General features: G+C 38.8%; 2 protein-coding genes and 1 long non-coding RNA gene across 4 annotated transcripts in view; 1 reads left to right on the top strand and 2 right to left on the bottom strand.

The window, feature by feature from the left end:
- LOC139959650 (uncharacterized) overlaps positions 1-19,541 on the bottom strand; it is a 34,295-nt gene extending 14,754 nt beyond the window's left edge. For both annotated transcript variants that reach the window (XM_071957442.1, XM_071957441.1), the window contains exons 1-3: positions 19,103-19,541; positions 18,640-18,981; positions 17,975-18,292 (exon numbers count right to left, since the gene is read on the bottom strand). In XM_071957442.1, the coding sequence (XP_071813543.1) occupies positions 17,975-18,292; positions 18,640-18,981; positions 19,103-19,334 (892 nt within the window). In that variant the 5' untranslated portion in view covers positions 19,335-19,541. The remainder of the gene's footprint in view (positions 1-17,974; positions 18,293-18,639; positions 18,982-19,102) is intronic.
- Positions 1-20,142, top strand: part of LOC139959674 (uncharacterized) — a 254,502-nt gene that overhangs the window by 29,841 nt on the left and 204,519 nt on the right. The gene's annotated exons all lie outside the window — the stretch shown is intronic.
- On the bottom strand, positions 64-11,007 carry LOC139959660 (putative nuclease HARBI1). The gene is given in 4 exon segments (XM_071957457.1): positions 64-752; positions 1,113-1,165; positions 1,168-1,381; positions 10,112-11,007. Coding segments are annotated over 4 exon segments (903 nt in total). The 5' UTR covers positions 10,462-11,007; the 3' UTR covers positions 64-466.

Raw genomic sequence — 20,142 nt, 5'->3', positions numbered from 1 at the left:
AATCTGTCATAGTACTGTCATTAATATATATACTGTATATAAGGCTGCAGATTTAGTGGACTGTTACTGATTAATTAATTTGTGCATATTCGCACTTTTGATCCATCTTTTACTTTATCGTAAATACATATTATTTACCCTGAGGGTCACCAGGAATCTATTGTGTTTGTATTCATTTTGGTATACTTGTACTTATATCCTCGCAAAGGTTGTCGACTCATTGCAGAAGTTGAAACCCTCTTCCCTTGATCAACTGTATATTGTGGTTACATTACAAGCACATGCCGTTTCTTAAAGTATGTGTTACATTAGTTTCTCTAAATTTCCTAACATTTATCAGGTGATTTTGAATAAAAGCAAATAAACACAGCTTTTTATGAAATGAAATTCGGTTAAATTTTATTGTAATAATGTTTTTGGAATTCAAAATTGCCAGTACTATAACAGAGAAATTGTAAAAAGTAGTTTACAGCCTGTTGTGAATATCCTGAGCAATCTGCGCCCTTATTGCTAATCCAGCGGCTCGAGCTGCCCCTGGGTAGATCTCTGCATGTGGATCATCTGGAAGGTGCTGGTTTAGCTCGTGTTCTGGTTCCTGCATATCTTTAGCCAAATTGAAGAGGACAGCACATGCAACAATCGTTCTGCATGCTTGCTTGGGTCCAACATGCAGTCCAACCATGAGACACGGGAACTTCATTTTGAGCTGTCCATTGACCTGTTCTATGAATACTCTAGTTCTTGGGTGAGCTCTGTGATTTGAGATGAATTGAGAACACCTATTGGTAGAAAATTTTAAACTGGATTCAGACGCCTCAAATTTATGTATTTGGTCACTAAATCTTTTAATGGTAAATGATATTCAGGCTTGTTGGAACTGGAGGGGCAAGGGGGGGGGGGGGACGGGGCTTATGCCCCCACTTTTTCGAAAAATGTAAAAAGTACCTCTTTCGCGAATGAAAAGTGTCCCAGCTGCTCTCTTTAGAATATAAATTAAATATTAATACGGTTACAACTTCGTCACCTCCCCCACTCCCCGGCCATAAATGATGACCCACCCTTTTATCAGGAAGAAATTACTGGTCCCCAAATTAACCTCCTTCGTGACATACCTGTTATATGAAATTTCGGCTGGTGATTGCGGTTCTGCGATGGGGGTCAAGGCTTCAGCCAAGGCTTCAGTGGGTATCCACTGTCTCCAATCAGGATACCTTGTTTGTTGCCGGCCTCAAACTCCTGCCCAATGCTACTATGTTGCAAGATTCTGCTGTCATGCGCAGAGCCCGGTAATCGGGCAACAACATTAGTGATTTTGTAACGACTGTTACACATGAGCTGCACGTTGATGGACTTGACGCGCTTTCGGTTAATATAAACGTATAGACCGGCAGCCAAGTGCACTTTGATCAAACGAACGAGGTACCAATATCTGAGTATTGGAACATTTGTGGAAAAACCCAGTATATCCAAAAGTGGATGTCTGCCGTGGTCGCTCTGCTGCATGTGGCCCCTGGGGCCGGTTAAAGGGGGCCCAAAAATGCATCTGATCAAACGAACGAGGTACCACTTGAAACCAATGTCAACTTAATGCATGAATGCCACATAGTACTGAATGGCCCATGCCAGACAAATTTTCTGCTGCAAATGGCCCGCCAGACGCCCAAGAAGGGCCCCTAAAAAATGCATCAGATCAAACGAACGAGGTACCACTTAAAACCAATGTCAACTTAATGCATGAATGCCACAAAGTACTGAATGGCCCATGCCAGACAAATTTTCTGCTGCTAAGGGCCCGCCAGACGCCCCCAAATATGGCCCAAATGCCCATTAGCGTAGCATTGACCCAGATTAAATATGCAAGGTACACCAAAACCGGTTTGGAATGTTCGGGTTGATCTTACAGACTATGGAAATTATCATGCCAGACAAATTTTCTGCTACAAAGGGCCCGCCAAACGCCCCAAAAGGGCCAATAAAAATGCATTTGATCAAACGAACGAGGTACTACTTGAAACCAATGTCAACTTAATGCATGAATGCCACAAAGTACTGAATGGCCCATGCCAGACAAATTTTCTGCTGCTAAGGGCCCGCCAGACGCCCCCAAATATGGCCCAAATGCCCGTTAGCGTAGCATTGACCCAGATTAAATATGCAAGGTACCACTCAAAATCGGTTTGGAATGTTCGGGTTGATGTTACAGACTATGGAAATCATTATGCCAGACCAATTTTCTGCTACAAACGGGCTAACAGACACACTAAAAAAGGGCCCCCAAATGGGCCATGATCAATCATAGTTGGTACCACACAAAACCAATATTAAATGCAAAGGTACTTTCCACAGAGTAAAGAACTGCCAATGCAAGACAAATTTTCTTCTGCATAGGTCCCACCAGATAGAAAGTATAGGTGGCCCAATGCGGCCCTATATGGGCCTAATGAATTGTATATCGATGCAGACTATATGTGCCTTGTGACATGCATGACATTTGTAGCATTCCACAGAGTAAAGAAATGCCAATACAATACAAATTTTCGTCTGCAAAGTGCCCACCACATGTAAAAAAAAATTATGCAGTTTAAATAGTTAAGATACCACAAGAAACCAATCTATAACAATCAAGAACATCCTGAATTATTCAAATTCCTTCCCGCTACATAGGCCAATGGAATAATGAGATTAGTATACTAGTAGGTGTATCAATTACTGAACATTTCATTGAGCAAAACAAAAATGACGCGAACTCAGCCTTTGAGGGAGATCCTGACAGTTATAATGCATTCTCAAATCCATTCTTTTCCTTTTATCCATTCTTTTTCCTTTTATCCAGTCAGTACTTTGTATCGTGAGCAGTGTTTAACTTGGCAGTTATAGTCCAGGAGCCCAGAAGGTTTATTCAGCTGAAGAGGCACAAAAGGTTTGGTGGCCTGATTGTGTTGGTAGGCGACCAAGCTTCAATAAAATGTGTTGCTGCCGGGACACACCCTGCATGGTAGGTGAGGGGGTCACAAAATAGGGGGGCAAAATATGCTTTTATTTAGCTGAAGAGGTACAAGCACACAAGTTTCTGGGTTTTATACCCAGGAGGGTACCTTGCATCATGGTGGCAATGACAGCAATATATCTGACTGCATGGGGCCCCAGACAGTGGCCCAAAAGGGGCCCGCCCATATGGTATTATTCAGCTGAAAAGGTACAAGGGTGAATTCTTTTGCATTTGAACTATTACACATTGGGGTGTACTAAAACACTAATGACAGTAACTTTGTCCTGCATAGGGGCCCAAACAGTAGCCCTAAGTATGGGCCATGCGGACCAACCAGCAGTTGGCTAATTTATCTAGCTGAAAAGGTACATGAACAAAACTTGTTGGATACTGCTCTCAGCAAGACTAATTACATTGCTGTAGCAACAGCAGCAATATCTGACTGCATGGGGCCCCAGACAGTAGCCCAAAAGAAGCCCGCCCATATGGTATTATTCAGCTGAAAAGGTACAAGGGTAAATCCTTTTTCATTTGAACTATTACACATTGGGGTATACTAAAATACTAATGACAGTAACTTTGTCCTGCATAGGGGCCCAAACAGTAACCCTAAAGATAGGCCCTTCGGCCCAACCAGCTGTTAGCTAATTTTTCTAGCTGAACAGGTACTTCATTTTATTTCATTTTATTTGTTTCTTCACAATATTATTTACATATTTATATAACATATATACAAGAAAATAGCATTGGTACAGAAAATTTACAATCATATAAATATAAGGAAAAATTAGAATGAATAAGATTGTGAAAGGAAGTGTTGTACAAAAACTCTGGAGACAGGGTACAACACTCCCCAAATACAAATAATGATATATAATTAATATATAGACATATAAGCCCCACCCACAAATACAACGTCCCCTCCCCTGCCGTCCCAACCATATTTTTCTTCCCACCCAAACCTCCGCATTGCTTACCATCACTCCTCTCCCTTATCCCACACTCTGCACCCCTTCCCCACCATCCTTACCCACACACATACATAAACAAAACTTGTTGGATTCTGCTCCCAGCAAGACTAATTACTTTGCTGCAGCAATAACAGCAATATCTGCCTGCATTGTGCCCCAGACAGTGGCCCAAAAGGGTAGATCCCTTTGCATTTGAACTAATACACATTGGGGTATACTAAAATACTAATGACAGTATGTTTGTCCTGCATAGGGGCCCAAACAGTACCTCTAAACATAGGCCCTGTTGCCTTATCAGTCTTCGACTGATTTAGTAGAAGGTACACAAATTCAACTTGTTGGAGACTGCCCCTAGCAATATTTGTTATATTATTATAGCAATAACATCAATATTTGCCTGTATGGGGCTCCAGATAGTGGTCCCGAAAGGCCCGTATGGTGTTATTCAGTAATACAAGGGCGAATCTTTCAGCATTGATGCTGATACATTTAGGTTTACCCAAGTAGGTCTACCAATGACACCAACTTCGTTCTGCACTGGGGCCCAGACAATGTAGCCCAACATGGCCCCTCCTTTCATGTTTATTGTATCTTGCCACGATTGGACGAGCAGTGAGAGAAAACAGAAATAATATAATTACAAGAGGTTAATGATTTATTGAACCTGGTTAACATCGTTATTTGTCTTCTTCGTTAGAAATCCAGTGTAACGTACCTTATAAGTGGATTGCGAGGCAATTCAAAACTGTGAATGCCATACCTGAACGCTATGATAGGTGCACTTTTTGAAATGTAATTGAAAATACTTTGTGTAGCCAGAATTGTATCTTTCAGAATGACCTAAAACATTGTACTGGCCCTAATTAACTCAAAGCTGGTCTCCATCGTTGTAGCATTGAACTGATATACTTTGATTCAAATTGCTCAATCATTGATCGTAATGATTTATCAGTGGTAATCACATGAAGGCATGTTAAGATCATCACTTGCTAAAATAACATATTTACATTTTCGGTTAAAATGATAACATATAGTAACATCCATAATACATGTACACTAGGATAATGTACCGTAAACAGTCAATTTGACACCTTTTTGTATATCTTAGGCAACATTGATTTGCTTTATAAGATCAAACGTACAGCCACCTGCTTACTCCCATGCATGGTATTTCACTAATACTTGTATAATTTTGATAACATAAAGTTTAGCACACAGGATTATAACGAAGGAGTGTTACTAGATGCCCATAGCTAGGTACAAAAGTTACGAATATACAGAAAAGTAACAAGTAGGCTATTGTAACTCAGTGGAATTTTCTGAAATGTAAGCTGCTGACATTATTATTGTCCATTGTCACAGCAGTACATGGAAAATACAGCACTTGACTTAGCGAGTAATATTTTGCAGTAATTGTTTGCCAAATGATGTCAACCAAGAAAAGGCCAAATAGCAAAACTACATCAATGTTCAACAGCCTGATAGGTTCTGGGTTACAGGTTTTGTACATGTCAAGCAGATGAAATGTTGCTCCAGTGTGTGGTGGAAGTTTTGTTTTTAACCACTGCAAACAGATGGGTTTTATTACGTAATAACTATGAAATCCATAAGTTCTTGTCAATAGAGAATATAACCTTTCTGCCCGTTATATTGTGTTGATGTATGTCACAATATAATGATTATTTACGACATAGAAAGCGCTCTAAGGCCTGGTGAACGTTTTCCTCAAAACAAAATAATCGATCTAGACAAAAAAAATTCTCAACTAGGCCTAACGTTAAGCTAGTTCAACTGTTTAATTTGATATATTTCATGATGAATAAACTGACCGTATAATTCAACACAAAGTTACACTATGCTGGACTAGATTGTCCGTCCACTCGTTCGTTGACATACATGTGAACGTACGTACGTATATGTGGGATATGATATACGTACATAGGCCTAGGCCCTACATCATGTTCCGAGAGGCGCGGCTGCTATGGAAGTACGAAGAATGTTGATTAACTGTCCATGTTAATATTTGTGTTCATGTTAATCTATAATCTTTCTAATTGCTTCCATTCCCATGTTTGATGCTTTCATTTTACTGATAGCCGTAAAATTGTTGTGAATATTCTTGATCATTTGGGCTTTTTTTTTTTTTTGCACAAGTGCATTGTTGTTTTGGTAGTTAATAAACTAATTCTACGGGGTAACACATTTATCAAATCTGCTAATTCTTTTTTGTATATTTTGCCTTTTTATTGACAAAAAATCATAAGGTATGAATGAACGGAGTTAATCAACGGTCAGCTTGGGTTTATCTATAGGATAATGCACGATCGGGGGTTAATTAGACTACCGTGATTAAACACAGATACTTTCATAATAATGCAAGCGATGCACGAGGGCGTAGCATCCAGCTTGGCCCTAATTATAAATACTACCCGAAAATCCTCAAATTATGAATAAAATAATATTGTTTGGGAAAAGGGAAGCTTGTCAATTGAAAGGGATGGGATATAGTTATTTATGGCAATTGCTAGAAATGTGGAACCAGCAAATGTTATCATTTTTCTGTAAAGGTACCAGCTTAACTAGAATTTTATAGCTAAACTAATGAGTATTTGAGAAACAGAAGAATTTGTACTCATCATGATTTGATGATTTAATTGTTATCCGCCGTCTTGCCCCATGCAGGCAGATATGCTGTCATTACTGCAGCAATAGAGTTTATCTTGCTCGAAGCGGTATCCAACACGTTTTGTTTATGTACCTGTTCAGGTAGGGAAATTAGCTAACAGCTGGTTGGGCTGCAGGGCCTATCTTTAAGGTTACTGTTTGGGCATATATGAAGGACAAAGTTACTGTCATTAGTATTTTAGTATACCCCGATGTGTAATAGTTCAAATGCAAAAGGATCTACACTTGTACCTTTTCAGCTGAATAATACCATGTGGGCGGGGCCCTTTTGGGCCACTGTCTGGGGCCCCATGCAGTCAGATATTGCTGTTGTTGCTACAGCAATGTAATTAGTCTTGCTGAGAGCAGTATCCAACAAGTTTTGTTTATGTACATTTTCAGCTAGATAAATTAGCCAACTGCTGGTTGGTCCGCATGGCCCATACTTAGGGCTACTGTTTGGACCCCTATGCAGGACAAAGTTACTGTCATTAGTGTTTTAGTACACCCCAATGTGTAATAGTTCAAATGAAAAAGGATTTACCCTTTTACCTTTTCAGCTGAATAATACCATATGGGCGGACTTCTTTTGGGCTACTGTCTGGGGCCCCATGCAGTCAGATATTGCTGCTGTTGCTACAGCAATGTAATTAGTCTTGCTGGGAGCAGTATCCAACAAGTTTTGTTCATGTACCTTTTCAGCTAGATAAATTAGCCAACAGCTGGTTGTACCGCATGGCCCATTCTTAGGGCTACTGTTTAGGCCCCTATGCAGGACAAAGTTACTGTCATTAGTGTTTTAGTACACCCCAATGTGTAATAGTTCAAATGCAAAAGAATTCACCCTTGTACCTTTTCAGCTGAATAATACCATATGGGCGGGTTCCTTTTGGGCTACTGTCTGGGGCCCCATGCAGTCAGATATTGCTGTCATTGCCACCAAGATGCAAGGTACCCTCCTGGGTATAAAACCCAGAAACTTGTGTGCTTGTACCTCTTCAGCTAAATAAAAGCATATTTTGCCCCCCCCCCCCCTATTTTGTGACCCCCTCACCTACCATGCAGGGTGTGTCCCGGCAGCAACACATTTTATTGAAGGTTGGTCACCTACCAACACAATCAGGCTACCAAACCTTTTGTACCTCTTCAGCTGAATAAACCTTCTGGGCTCCTGGACTATTACTTTGTTTCGCTGGAAACACTGGAGCAGATTAAAATCAGTTTATGTATTGTAAATAAGAAACCCAAGATCATTTTGTATCTTCAAACACTGTGTTTACGTTAGCATTGTAAATCTACAAAGTTTAAAATCTTGAGAAAGAACGCTTAAGTGTCATCTTAAGACATACATGTAGTCGAACAAAAGAGATTGTTTTGTTTCTTAAGCTCAGACAAAGAAACAATTATCAAACAATGGTGAAAATGCTTTATAACGTGTACTTAACGATAAAGGTTTGGGTTGAAACTGTCCAATATGGTTTTTAAAAGATACATAATTGAAGCATAGAAATGTATATGTACCTTTATGCTAGGTACACTCTTTAAAGGACTTAAAATGCTAAGATTGAACAAACAAATACTGATATCACCACGTATGACTCCATTCCTTGATACAAAATATAAAATGAGTAATTGGCCTATATTACTCCATCTTAGTCTTTTAGAACTTCCATCATTACACTAATTCAATTCGAATAGCTTGTAACAAGTCCAACAAATAGATGTGGCATCCATTTTTCAGAAATATGAATGCTAGATGAGGGTTTTTGTTTTCATCTATGAAGGAATCTTTTACCTTTCAAGAAAGTCATCTTGCTAGTTTAAAATGTACTAAAATCATAATTGGCAAAGATAGTAACAAAAGATCACTGTGTGATTACTCTGAACATGACACATGTTAGGTTCGAAGTATAAGAACTGAGAATTCATGTCTCTTGACAGTGATTAAACACTGGAGTGTGTGCATTGTAAAAAGACACTGCATTTGCCATTCAGACAGATCTCAAAAGAATCATTAGTAAGTTTATGAAAATTAAGTATTCCCATGAACTTGATTCTAAAAAGACAATGGAAGCTCAAATCTATGTTTCATTGTCGGAGTCATCACTCCAAGATGGTTCAGTACTTGAATCATCGGCATCAAACTCGGAAGCCACGTCTAGTCGGCTACTTTGAAATCTTCGCTCAGTTCCTCCTCTTGGAATAGATGATCTGGGAGAGCCGGTCCCTCAATTCAGTCAGGGCTGTAGCACCCATTCTTGCTCTTCCAACCGTAGTTCTGTGGATCCAAGCCAGGCAAGACTCTTCCTCAGAGTGTTAGAATTATAATGTGGGGAACTGTAATTTTTGCCCAGGCCAGCAAATCCCAAAATATTTAGAGGCTTAGGTGAAAGTGTTATCTTTATTTTGCTTAGAGCAGCGAATAGCTAAATAAGATAAAACACTGGTCTTGTGTACAGTAACTCCAATTTATGCTGGAAACAATATAATCATGAGCTTGAAATGTCATGTTACAAGGCACATATATCCAATTCTTTAGACCCATATATAGGGCCACATTGGGCCACCTATTCTTTCTATCTGGTGGGACCTATGCAGAAGAAAATTTGTCTTGCATTGGCAGTTCTTTACTCTGTGGAAAGTACCTTTGCATTTAATATTGTTTTTGCGTGGTTCCAAACCGGTTTTGAGTGGTACCTTGCATATTTAATCTTGGTCAATGCTACGATAATGGGCATTTTGGGCCATATTTGGGGGTGTCTGGCGGGCCCTTAGCAGTAGAAAATTTGTCTGGCATGGGCCATTCAGTACTTTGTGGCATTCATGCATTAAGTTGACATTGGTTTCAAGTGGTACCTCGTTCGTTAAATCAAATGCATTTTTATGGGCCCTTTTGGGGCGTCTGGCGGGCCCTTTGTAGCAGAAAATTTGTCTGGCATGATGATTTCCATAGTCTGTAAGATCAACCCGAACATTCCAAACCGATTTTGAGTGGTACCTTGCATATTTAATCTGGGTCAATGCTACGCTAATGGGCATTTGGGCCATATTTGGGGGTGTCTGGCGGGCCCTTAGCAGCAGAAAATTTGTCTGGCATAGGCCATTCAGTACTTTGTGGCATTCATGCATTAAGTTGACATTGGTTTCAAGTGGTACCTCGTTCGTTTGATCAGATGCATTTTTTTAGGGGCCCTTCTTGGGCGTCTGGCGGGCCCTTTGCAGCAGAAAATTTGTCTGGCATGGGCCATTCAGTACTATGTGGCATTCATGCATTAAGTTGACATTGGTTTCAAGTGGTACCTCGTTCGTTTGATCAGATGCATTTTTGGGCCCCCTTTAACCGGCCCCAGGGGCCACATGCAGCAGAGCGACCACGGCAGACATCCACTTTTGGATATACTGGGTTTTTCCACAAATGTTCCAATACTCAGATATTGGTACCTCGTTCGTTTGATCAAAGTGCACTGGGCTGCCGGTCTAGTAGGCATCCTCCCCAAGCCGCGAACCCCTGAGGAGAACGTGAGTACAGTCCACTGCACTCACAATGCGAGGGAATCCCGCAACATCGCTGAACCCTCGTTGTGTTGCCATGACTTCTTGTGGTGTGGTGGGGAACCTAATGACGTCGCCCTTCATCCTGATCAGATGAGAGCTGACTCTCCGAACTATCCGACACGCACTTGCCTTACTCACTCCGTGATGATCCCCGTGACCAGTGTGTACAGTTCCGGTCGCATAGAAGCGTAAAGCGATGCAGATCTGTAAGCGTCCGTCAATTGCATGGCTTCTCTTCGTTGGATGATTCAATCCCGCAGAGAGCAAGTCCATCAACCTCATCAACCCTCTTCTGGTGAAAGTAAACGATATCGCTCGTGCATGTCTTCATCATTGAAGTTGTCGAGAGGATAATTTCGGTCCCGGAAAATTCGTTCTCTGCGTAGTCCAGCAGCAACTCTTTCGCCTAAGATCATTTGAAGTGCGGCCATTGTTGTAGTTGATATCGTTCTTGTATAGTGTAATCATAGGCGTACGGGACCATTTCAGTTTGGGGGGGGCAGGACTTTTTGTGCCCGAAAGTTCCCGTGACACTATCTAAGCGGAGCGCCACCATCGGTTGGCGCGTAGCGTACAAGAAAATTTTTGGCACACAATGCCTCTCAGATTGCCGGAAACGGCACTTCTGAGGCCTTGCAAGTTGCATCTAAACATTCTTTATTTTATAATCTCACCTTTTAGAAATTTACACTTCCCCAAAAATTTGGTAAATTAGAAGAAGAAAAAATGGTAAAATCACTTTGAAAGGGAAAAATGGGACAGTATATTTTTTAAGCTCCTATTTAGTTACCTTATTTATTATTTTAACACAGTACTCAGCTACCTCCAGAAAAATACAGCGACGTAGCCAGGAATTTGAAAGGGGGGGGGGGGAGCACTTTTTGCGATTGATATGGATTTTCAAAGTTGTAGGCACGACTATCTGAGCGGAGCGTACAAGAAAATTTTTGGTTTTACAAACCCCCCAGATGGCCGGAAATGGCCCTTCCCGAATGTTCACTCTGGTTCCCTGGCCTCTTGCTAACTTGAGACACCTCATTCAATATCACTTTTAAACCCAAAAAACAAACGAGTTAAAAAAGTACCGTAATTCAATCATACATAATGTATTAACATTAGCAAGGTACACAAGGGCGGCGGAAGCACTTTTAATCTGGGGGGGGGGGGGGCACCGACGTCGAAGGGCACTTTGCAGAAATTCGATTGGACTGATGCAGCCTGATATTTAGTACCCTTTATAAATCTCATTGTATTATCTTATTTGCGTATACACATCACTCCATCAACGCCCCCCCCCCCGTATTAGTAGTCTTACTTTTCAACTTCTGATACTTGTAGATACAAAGATAGTCCAGAAATGTCTTTGATACAAATGTATAGCTAGTAAATATTTAAGTTAGCCTAATAAGAGAAGGCGAGAGCTATCCGACGATTGCCATCTGATGCAAATTTCTCAAGTGTTTTCTCAACTGAAATATTATCTGCGTAAAAGGTTTCTTAACTACATGTTTAAAAAAACTGACAAGATCGGATCCTATAGTCTTTTCGGCGGGTAGAGTGTTGAATGAAACTATCGTGCTACATACTGGTTACGCCTGATCATATGATATCAGTATCAGCAGGTTTTCTTTCCTGTTTAAATTCTTTTACATGTTCTTTTACATAATATATCAGAAAGACAAAAATAGTGCTCTTTTACAAGTTTTCCAGTAGGATGATTCTTGTTTATTGTCCAATGTCTGGACTTTAATACATTTGACGAACTTAACTGATGGACAATATAAACTTTCATATTTTATAATACAGCCAGATATGCAGTGGCCTAAAAACAAATATCGTTATCGCAGTGTATTAGCAGTGTAATAATTATTTATAGGAAGTGCGTATCACGTACGATTGCTAGCTTAGCTTCATAACATGCTGTTCGTGCAACAAGTTAGGACGACTCATTGAACGCACGTTGTCGACGTTGTTGTGCATACAGTCCGTGACATTCCATAGAGTGCGGTTAGGTAGGCAATATGTATTTTATTACGCAGTGGCCAACTGTATGCTTGTAATTGGCCATAAGCTAAATTTAGCTAATTGCATCTGCCAAACTAAGTAAGTATCAGTAGGCGTGAATGTTACTACGATTACAATCGAGTTAACGGAGCTGACGAGTATTCAAGATCAAAAGAGCACTGACAACATACCATGCTAAAAAACGACAGTTTAAAAAAAAAATCGACACTGAAAGGGGGGAGCTGTCGCTCCCCCTGCTCCCCCCTGGCTACGTCCCTGAAAACATACATTGTTCAACGACACGTAGTCGGGATAATGTCGCGTGTCGGGTGAGACTGCAATTTGTCTCACAAAAAAGTATATAACAAAGAATACGATAAACCTGTACTTCTAGGCTTGTAGGCACCCCCCCCCACCATCCATGAAAAAGAAAATGTTTCTTATATACACTCATGTTGGGGATATCCAGGTCAAGGGCGGCGGAAGCACTTTTAATCTGGGGGGCACCGACATTCAAGGGCACTTTGCAGAAATTCGATTGGACTGATGCATGCCTTATATTTAGTACCCTTTATAACTCTTATTGTATTATCATATTTGTGTATACACATCACTCCATCAACGCCCCCCCCCCCCCAAAGGAAAATATACATACTAGCACTGCAATATCCAATGCGCAAATTGGGAAACAAGGAACAAGTTTTCTTTTGAGACAAAATGTGGTGAAAGGATCACAAAGGATCACAAAGGGTATACTAACCTCTATTCAAAGGAAAAATAAATTGTTCAAACGTTACATTAAGAATTCGACAGAAAGTTATAAGACTTCTTATAATACCTATCGTAATAAGCTTAATCATGTTATTAGATTCTCTAAGAGATTATATTTTAATAACAAGTTTTATGATGCCAGAAATAATTCGAATAATACCTGGAATATCATTAATGAAATTCTTCATAATGACCGCAAAAAATCAACATATCCTGCTTCTTTCAAAAATGGCGATCAAGAGATTACCAATGACATCGACATTGCAAACGACTTCAATAACTTCTTTATCAATCTTGGTCCTTCATTGGCAGACAAGATTACGAGCAAAGGGACGCATAACGAGTTTATGCATAAAACTAGTCACAACAATTCGATTTTTACATTTCCTGTATGTGAGGAGGAACTCCTTAACGTTGCGACTGCTTGTCTAAAACCTAATAAAGCAGCAGGATATGATGATTTTAAGCCAGGTATCATTAAACACATTATTCCTTTAATTACTAAGCCTTTGACTCATATTTGTAACTTATCTTTTAATACTGGAACATTTCCAGATTCGTTGAAAATTGCAAAGGTTATTCCGATTTTTAAAAAGGGCGAAGCAGATTTATACGAAAATTATAGACCAATTTCATTGCTTTCATGTTTCTCGAAAATCATTGAAAGACTTATGTTTAATCGAATTTTTAATTTTCTTAACAAATATGACATTCTATGCAACCAACAATATGGCTTTCGACCACATCATTCTACTGAACTTGCACTGGCAGATGCCGTTGACAAATTGTACAGCAGTCTTGATAATAATAGATCTTGCTTGGGTGTGTTCCTAGATCTTTCCAAAGCATTCGACACTATTGATCATACCATTCTACTTAGTAAATTACAACATTATGGCATCAGAGGAACAACGCTGAACTGGATCGATAGTTATATATCTAATCGGTATCAATATATCTCTTACAAAAACACTCATTCTCATCTTGCAGAAATTCAATGTGGTGTTCCACAAGGCTCAATTCTAGGCCCTTTACTGTTTATTATATATGTCAATGACATCTGCCACGTATCAGAAATCGCAAACATTACGTTATTTGCCGACGACACAAATATTTTTTTCGAATCAAATGAAAATGAAAATTTATTTCATATTAAAGTGTCTTCTGAATTGAATAAATTTAACGACTGGTTTGCCTCTAATAAGCTATCGCTTAACATTGGCAAAACGAATTATATCGTTTTTAATACATCCCGAAATTTTAGCTGGGATAAAAATATTTTTATGGGAGGTAAAATTCTCAAAGAGGTATTTTCTAATAAATTCTTAGGTGTACATATTGATCATAAACTTTCATGGGGTGATCATATTTCCATAGCATGCAAGAAAGTTGCAAAGAATATAGGAATATTATCGAAATTGAAACACTACCTGCCACAACACATATTAAAGACACTTTATCAAACTTTAGTGGTCCCACATTTTTCTTATTGCTCGATAATTTGGTCTGGTACACGTGATACTAATCTTAAGCCACTTATTATATTACAAAAGAAAGCTGTCCGCCACATATCACATGCTGCACCACGTGATCACACCAACCTTCTATTCAAGGATCTGAATGTATTGAAAATTAATGACATAATACGTGTAAATCTTGCCACCTTCACTTATAAGGCTTGGAATGGACTCCTACCTAATGCATTTCATAATTATTTAATCAGTAATTCGGATATACATCACCACAACACAAGACATGCAAATCATGCGCATTATCACAACACGAATACCTCAACAGGAATGTTAAGCCTCAGAAATCGAGCAATAAAAACCTGGAATTCTATTACTGACATTATTAAAAATAAATTATCGTGTAGGACATTTAGAAAATGTTATATTAAAGAAATAATTGCATCATATTAATTAAATAAACATATTAATTAAAATATCATATAATTGATTTATTGTCGAAACGCTTAATTTGATCTTTAATTTTTTTCTTCTCTTTTCTTTCTTCAGGGAGTCTTCTACATTGTTAAGCTATTGTATGCTTTATAGAAGACTTCCTTTCACCTTGTATATTTGCACGTGAAAAAACAAAATAAATCAAATCAAATCAAATCAAATCATGCTAGTTGCTTATGTAGGAATCTTCCGAATTAGAGTTTTTTTCTTGTTAATATCTTAACAAATTTTTTCCATTCGAAATAGCTTTGAGTTTGACCCACAGAAATTCATTAAAAACGGGCTTAGTCAGGATTTGCAAAGTTGTATGCACGACTATCTGAGCGGAGCGCCACCATCGGTTGGCGCTTAGCGTACTAGAAAATTTTTGGTTTTACAAACCCCTCAGATGGCCGGAAACGGCCCTTCCCGAGTGTTCATTCTGGTTCCCTGGCCTCTTGCTAACTTGAGGCACCTCAATTTTTATGTAGAAAAAAGGCACAGTTTTAACCTGCCCCCTGTGCCCCCCCCCCCCCAGTTCCGCCGCCCTTGGTCCAGGTATACAATTGACTAGTTAGAAAAAATTGATCGTGCAAAAAGCGTGGTAGCCCAGATGAACTGCGCTTAGGGTGGTGTTACACGGAAATATTCGGGCATCATGATGCTAAGTAAAGAAAATCATGGAATTGTCGGGCAAAAATTTGAAAAAGATTCGGGCAAGCTACTGCATATTTATATATATATATTTCCAGAAGACAAAAAATTCGGGCAAAAGTCCTGAAAAATTCGGGCAGCCTAAGGGGAGAAAAAAATATATATATATATATATTTTTATTCTCCTCTTTGGCTGCCCGAATTTTTCAAGCCTTTTGCCCGAATTTCTTGTCCTCTGGAAATTTGGGGGGGGGCAGTCTGCCCCCCTGCCCCCCGCCTCGTACGCCTATGCTGAAATCAGAACCATTGACAAATAAGTAGTGCTTTAATTGCCTCTTAAAAGTAGCAGCATATTGGACTTCTTTAAGGCTGTCAGGAAGCTTATTCCACAATTTAGGTCCAGCCTTCGCAACGAGCGATTTATACCCATTCGAGGATTTAACTCGAGGCTCTATCAATAACGTATTTCTGCTACGGTCAGAGGTTACCAACATATCATGGATATATTTAGTACCCAGTCCTCTAACAGACTTAAACACAATCAATATTATTTTAAAATACACCCATGATTTTAAGCCAATGAAGGTCATGGAATAGATCAGTCACATGATCATATCTACATCTATCATATATCATTCTTGCAGCAAAATTTGAATAGATTGGAGTTGATCATATAAATGTTGGTTGATACCAAAATAAAGTGAGTTACAATAAACAATATGCGAAATAACCATGGATTGGACAATAGTGCTTCAGTCAGACTTAGTAAGATAGAACCGTATTTTAGAAATATTTCTTAGATTCTGAAAGCACCTGGATTTAAGTGAACAGATTTGATGCCGAAAAGACATGGTATATCGTCAAAATGAACACCAAGGTTACGAACAATTTGGTCAAAACGTACACAATCAACATTGTTAAGAATAACACCCTTGATATGAATCAGTTTTAATATAGGAGAGGGACCAAATACAATTATTTGGGTCTTGCCAGGGTTGAGTTGCAAATAATATTTGCGCATCCCAACGTTGAATACAACCAAAGGAGGATTGCAGAGAGTCAACCAGAACTGATCCTTGATTATGGTGCCTGAAGTGTTTATAAACCTGGTGATCATCTGCGAAACCATGCATATTAAAACCCATTCTAGAAACTGATGCTAACCAACTAGAAATCATTTGTGATTCCTAAAGCCGGATCTCGAAAGAGATACTTTGAACAGACTTTATATATATATATATATATATATATATATATATATATATATATATATATATATATATAGAAGTGTATAAAATGTTCCAAGTAGAACACGACAGAGTGCTCAATTCCGCGTTATGAAGAAGAGCGTAATGTAAATTTTGAATTTTGCAGCCAAACCTCTACTCAGAGTTTCATGCTTACTAGCAATCGTCAGGAGGTGTACTTAAAAGCTATCTCTCTTTCATCTTAGTCTTGACTTCATTTTGGGGGTGTTTTGGTTGGTGTCTGCAGCTTGCGAGGATTTCAGACCTTTTGTTCAGGAGATTAGGGCTAGAATGATCTATTATTGCTAGTTCAGGTTCTTGTAATCTATGCCAGGCCGAGAAACTAGCAATAATAGATCATTCTAGCCCTAATCTCCTGAACAAAAGGTCTGAAATCCTCGCAAGCTGCAGACACCAACCAAAACACCCCCAAAATAAAGTCAAGACTAAGATGAAAGAGAGATAGCTTTTTAGTACACCTCCTGACGATTGCTAGTAAGCATGAAACTCTGAGAAGAGGTTTGGCTGCAAAATTCAAAATTTATATATATATATATATATATATATAGGCTATATATATAGGCTATATATATAGGCTATATATATAGGCTATATATATAGGCTATATATATAGGCTATATATATATATATATATAATCACAAATGATTTCGAGTTGGTTATAGCATCATGTTTGATCTCTAGAGTAAGGCAAAATATGTCACCAAAAACAGAACTAGTATTGTTCGATACAGGTGACAAACGCCGACAGTGGAATTACGACCTTCCTTACCGGTTTAGAACCTCTGGACATACAATCAGCGTCCATGGCCTACTTGGTTAGGGTGTCGGCGTACAAAGTGGAAGGCCCGGGTTCGAATACCGCTGGAGGCTGGAAGTTTTTTCACTGTTCTTGATTTTCAAACTCATTACGATTTTCATATATATATATATATATATATATATATATATATATAATTGAAAATCGTAATGAGTTAGAAAATCAAGAACAGTGAAGAAACTTCCAGCCTCCTCCGGGACATATATATATAACTTAGTATGTAAGTTAATAAGGTTATGTAACTTAATATGTAAGTTTTTGTCGTTTTAAATAAGGATCTCTGCTTGATTCATATAGGCCTAGGCTAAGTTGTTTTCCTAGTTTATATCATACTTACTCTTTGTTTCCACAATAAATCCTTGGTCTTGGGTGTGCTTGGTAAAGCTGTTATCAGCGAAACATCTTAATCTGTCAAATGTCGCACTTGTCAAGTTATAAACAAAATACCATGTTGTTTGATTCCCCTCCAGCTTTATTCGTGGAACTAAGTCTGTGTTTATCCATGGCTTGTTTGTGTAATCAGTATACTTTTGTAATGTAACATTAACAGGTGGATATCCTTCAGAAATACACGTTATGTCGACACAAGTATAACGTTCTACAATAATTGATGTAGTTGACGGGCTTGGAGGTTTCCATACTACAGTAGTTGTACCTGCAATAACAACGATAAGAAATATAATGGATATCTTTTGTTTCACACACAGCATCACTTAACTTTTATGCCGTGACATTTTTGTTTCTTCTTCCCAACAACATAAGAACATGTTAACAATATCATTAACAGATTTTGTTAGCCATGCAAGTTGGTTTGAATTAAAAGTATGCCTTATTTCTAGTATTTTAGAAACCATTTAATGGTACGGGTCACATGCTACGTCGATGTGTTGACAAGACTGTGTAAAAGTAAGAGGGCCTGACGTTTTGATCCTAACAGGATCTTCTACAGAGGATGAAGACTACAAGTGTTTAGTTTAGAAATATGAAAGCAGTGCGACATACCTTGAACGTTTATTACCCAACTGCACATCTCCGAATTTCCTGTGAACGTGGGAGTTTTCATACAGACGTAATCACCAGCATCATTGAAAGTAACATTCTTAATGTGCAGCGTTGCAGTTCGCTTCAGGGATGTTATGGTGTAGAATCGTTGCCCCTGGGTATCAGACACATGTAACGATTCATGTGGATCGTGTAACTTTATTATGTTCCCATCTTTCTTCCAAGTTAGTACATAATTACTGGTAGATGAACTAAACGAACATGTAATGTTGGTGGAGAAGCCAACTGTTGCCAGCCTTGTATTCACTGCCTGCCTTTTGATGATGCGTCCATGTAAAGAAGCTTAAGAGAAATGATATCGATAGAAACTCGTTAACATCGACATAAAACAGACGCGTTCCAAAACGTTCACTATACAGTACAAAACTCAAAAGATATTATCAACAGAAATAGTTCTTCTTACCCGATGCCTCTGATGGCTGTAAGGCAAGTGGTCCCATAAAGAACATTATGCCCGCCATGATTATTGTACCAAAAATCATCGTTGCACTGGCGACGGTGTTGGGCACAATCAAAATAACATAAAATAGACTCTGCTTCGTCTTAGTGACTGTAGTTTCTTGTAAAGTTTGTTCAGAGTTTAGCCTTCTGTATACGGTAAGTGCAGATACCCCTTCGTATCTTAGCTCCTGCATGCCCAATTAACACCTATACTTTATTTGTGAGCTGAAAACTGCTTTAAAGTGATCTACGGAGTCTCAAAAGTGGCATCTGAATAATTTGTTGCGATCAAGAGTTGTTTTCAACCTTCCGAAGTCTTCACTTGTGTCGGGATAGTGTTAGTCTAATTGGGGTGTTTGTGCGCAGCTGAACGGGGAAAACCTTTCCTATATAACAGCAAGGAATGCGGCTGCCGGCTGACAGACTTTATGTGAACCACAAACTTTTATTTATATATTTAAAGTATATCACATTATGTCAGCCAACTGGGTTCTGTATAATTCCCAAATATGATACACGGTCAGATATTGAAACAACCATTTAATTAAGCCCACTTGGTCGTCTCGAATAACATCTAACAGTTGTTTATCCAAGGAATTTATTTTTGGCTAAATTACACGTCGAAAATGAAACATTTTTCGACACATATCCTAATGTGAATTATCTAAAGAACATATATGATTGTATTACATACACAAATAATTCCTTTCCCTTTCACTTCCTCCATTGCGTCAGTAAAAGATAACTACTTTTCACTCCATGCTTCAGTAAAAGGTAAGTACTACGGCTTTCATTTTCATTTCTTTCGATGGGTTATAATTAGTAAACATGCACCTTTCAATTTCGCTCTTTTAATGAATCCTTTCAGTGAAGATACATAAACAAAGTACTCACTTTGCAAATTTTGTTTGGATTAATTATGCTGTTTTGCTCATTAAATAGGCTAGTGAGTTTACATTAGTAAAGACGAAATTACCTTCCCCCTCCCCCCCCCCCCCTTCA

This window comes from Apostichopus japonicus, chromosome 19, assembly GCF_037975245.1.
Source record: "Apostichopus japonicus isolate 1M-3 chromosome 19, ASM3797524v1, whole genome shotgun sequence".
Classification (NCBI taxonomy): domain Eukaryota; kingdom Metazoa; phylum Echinodermata; class Holothuroidea; order Aspidochirotida; family Stichopodidae; genus Apostichopus; species Apostichopus japonicus.
Note: the sequence above shows the minus strand (reverse complement) of the source record. Positions and strands in the feature narration are given on the sequence as shown.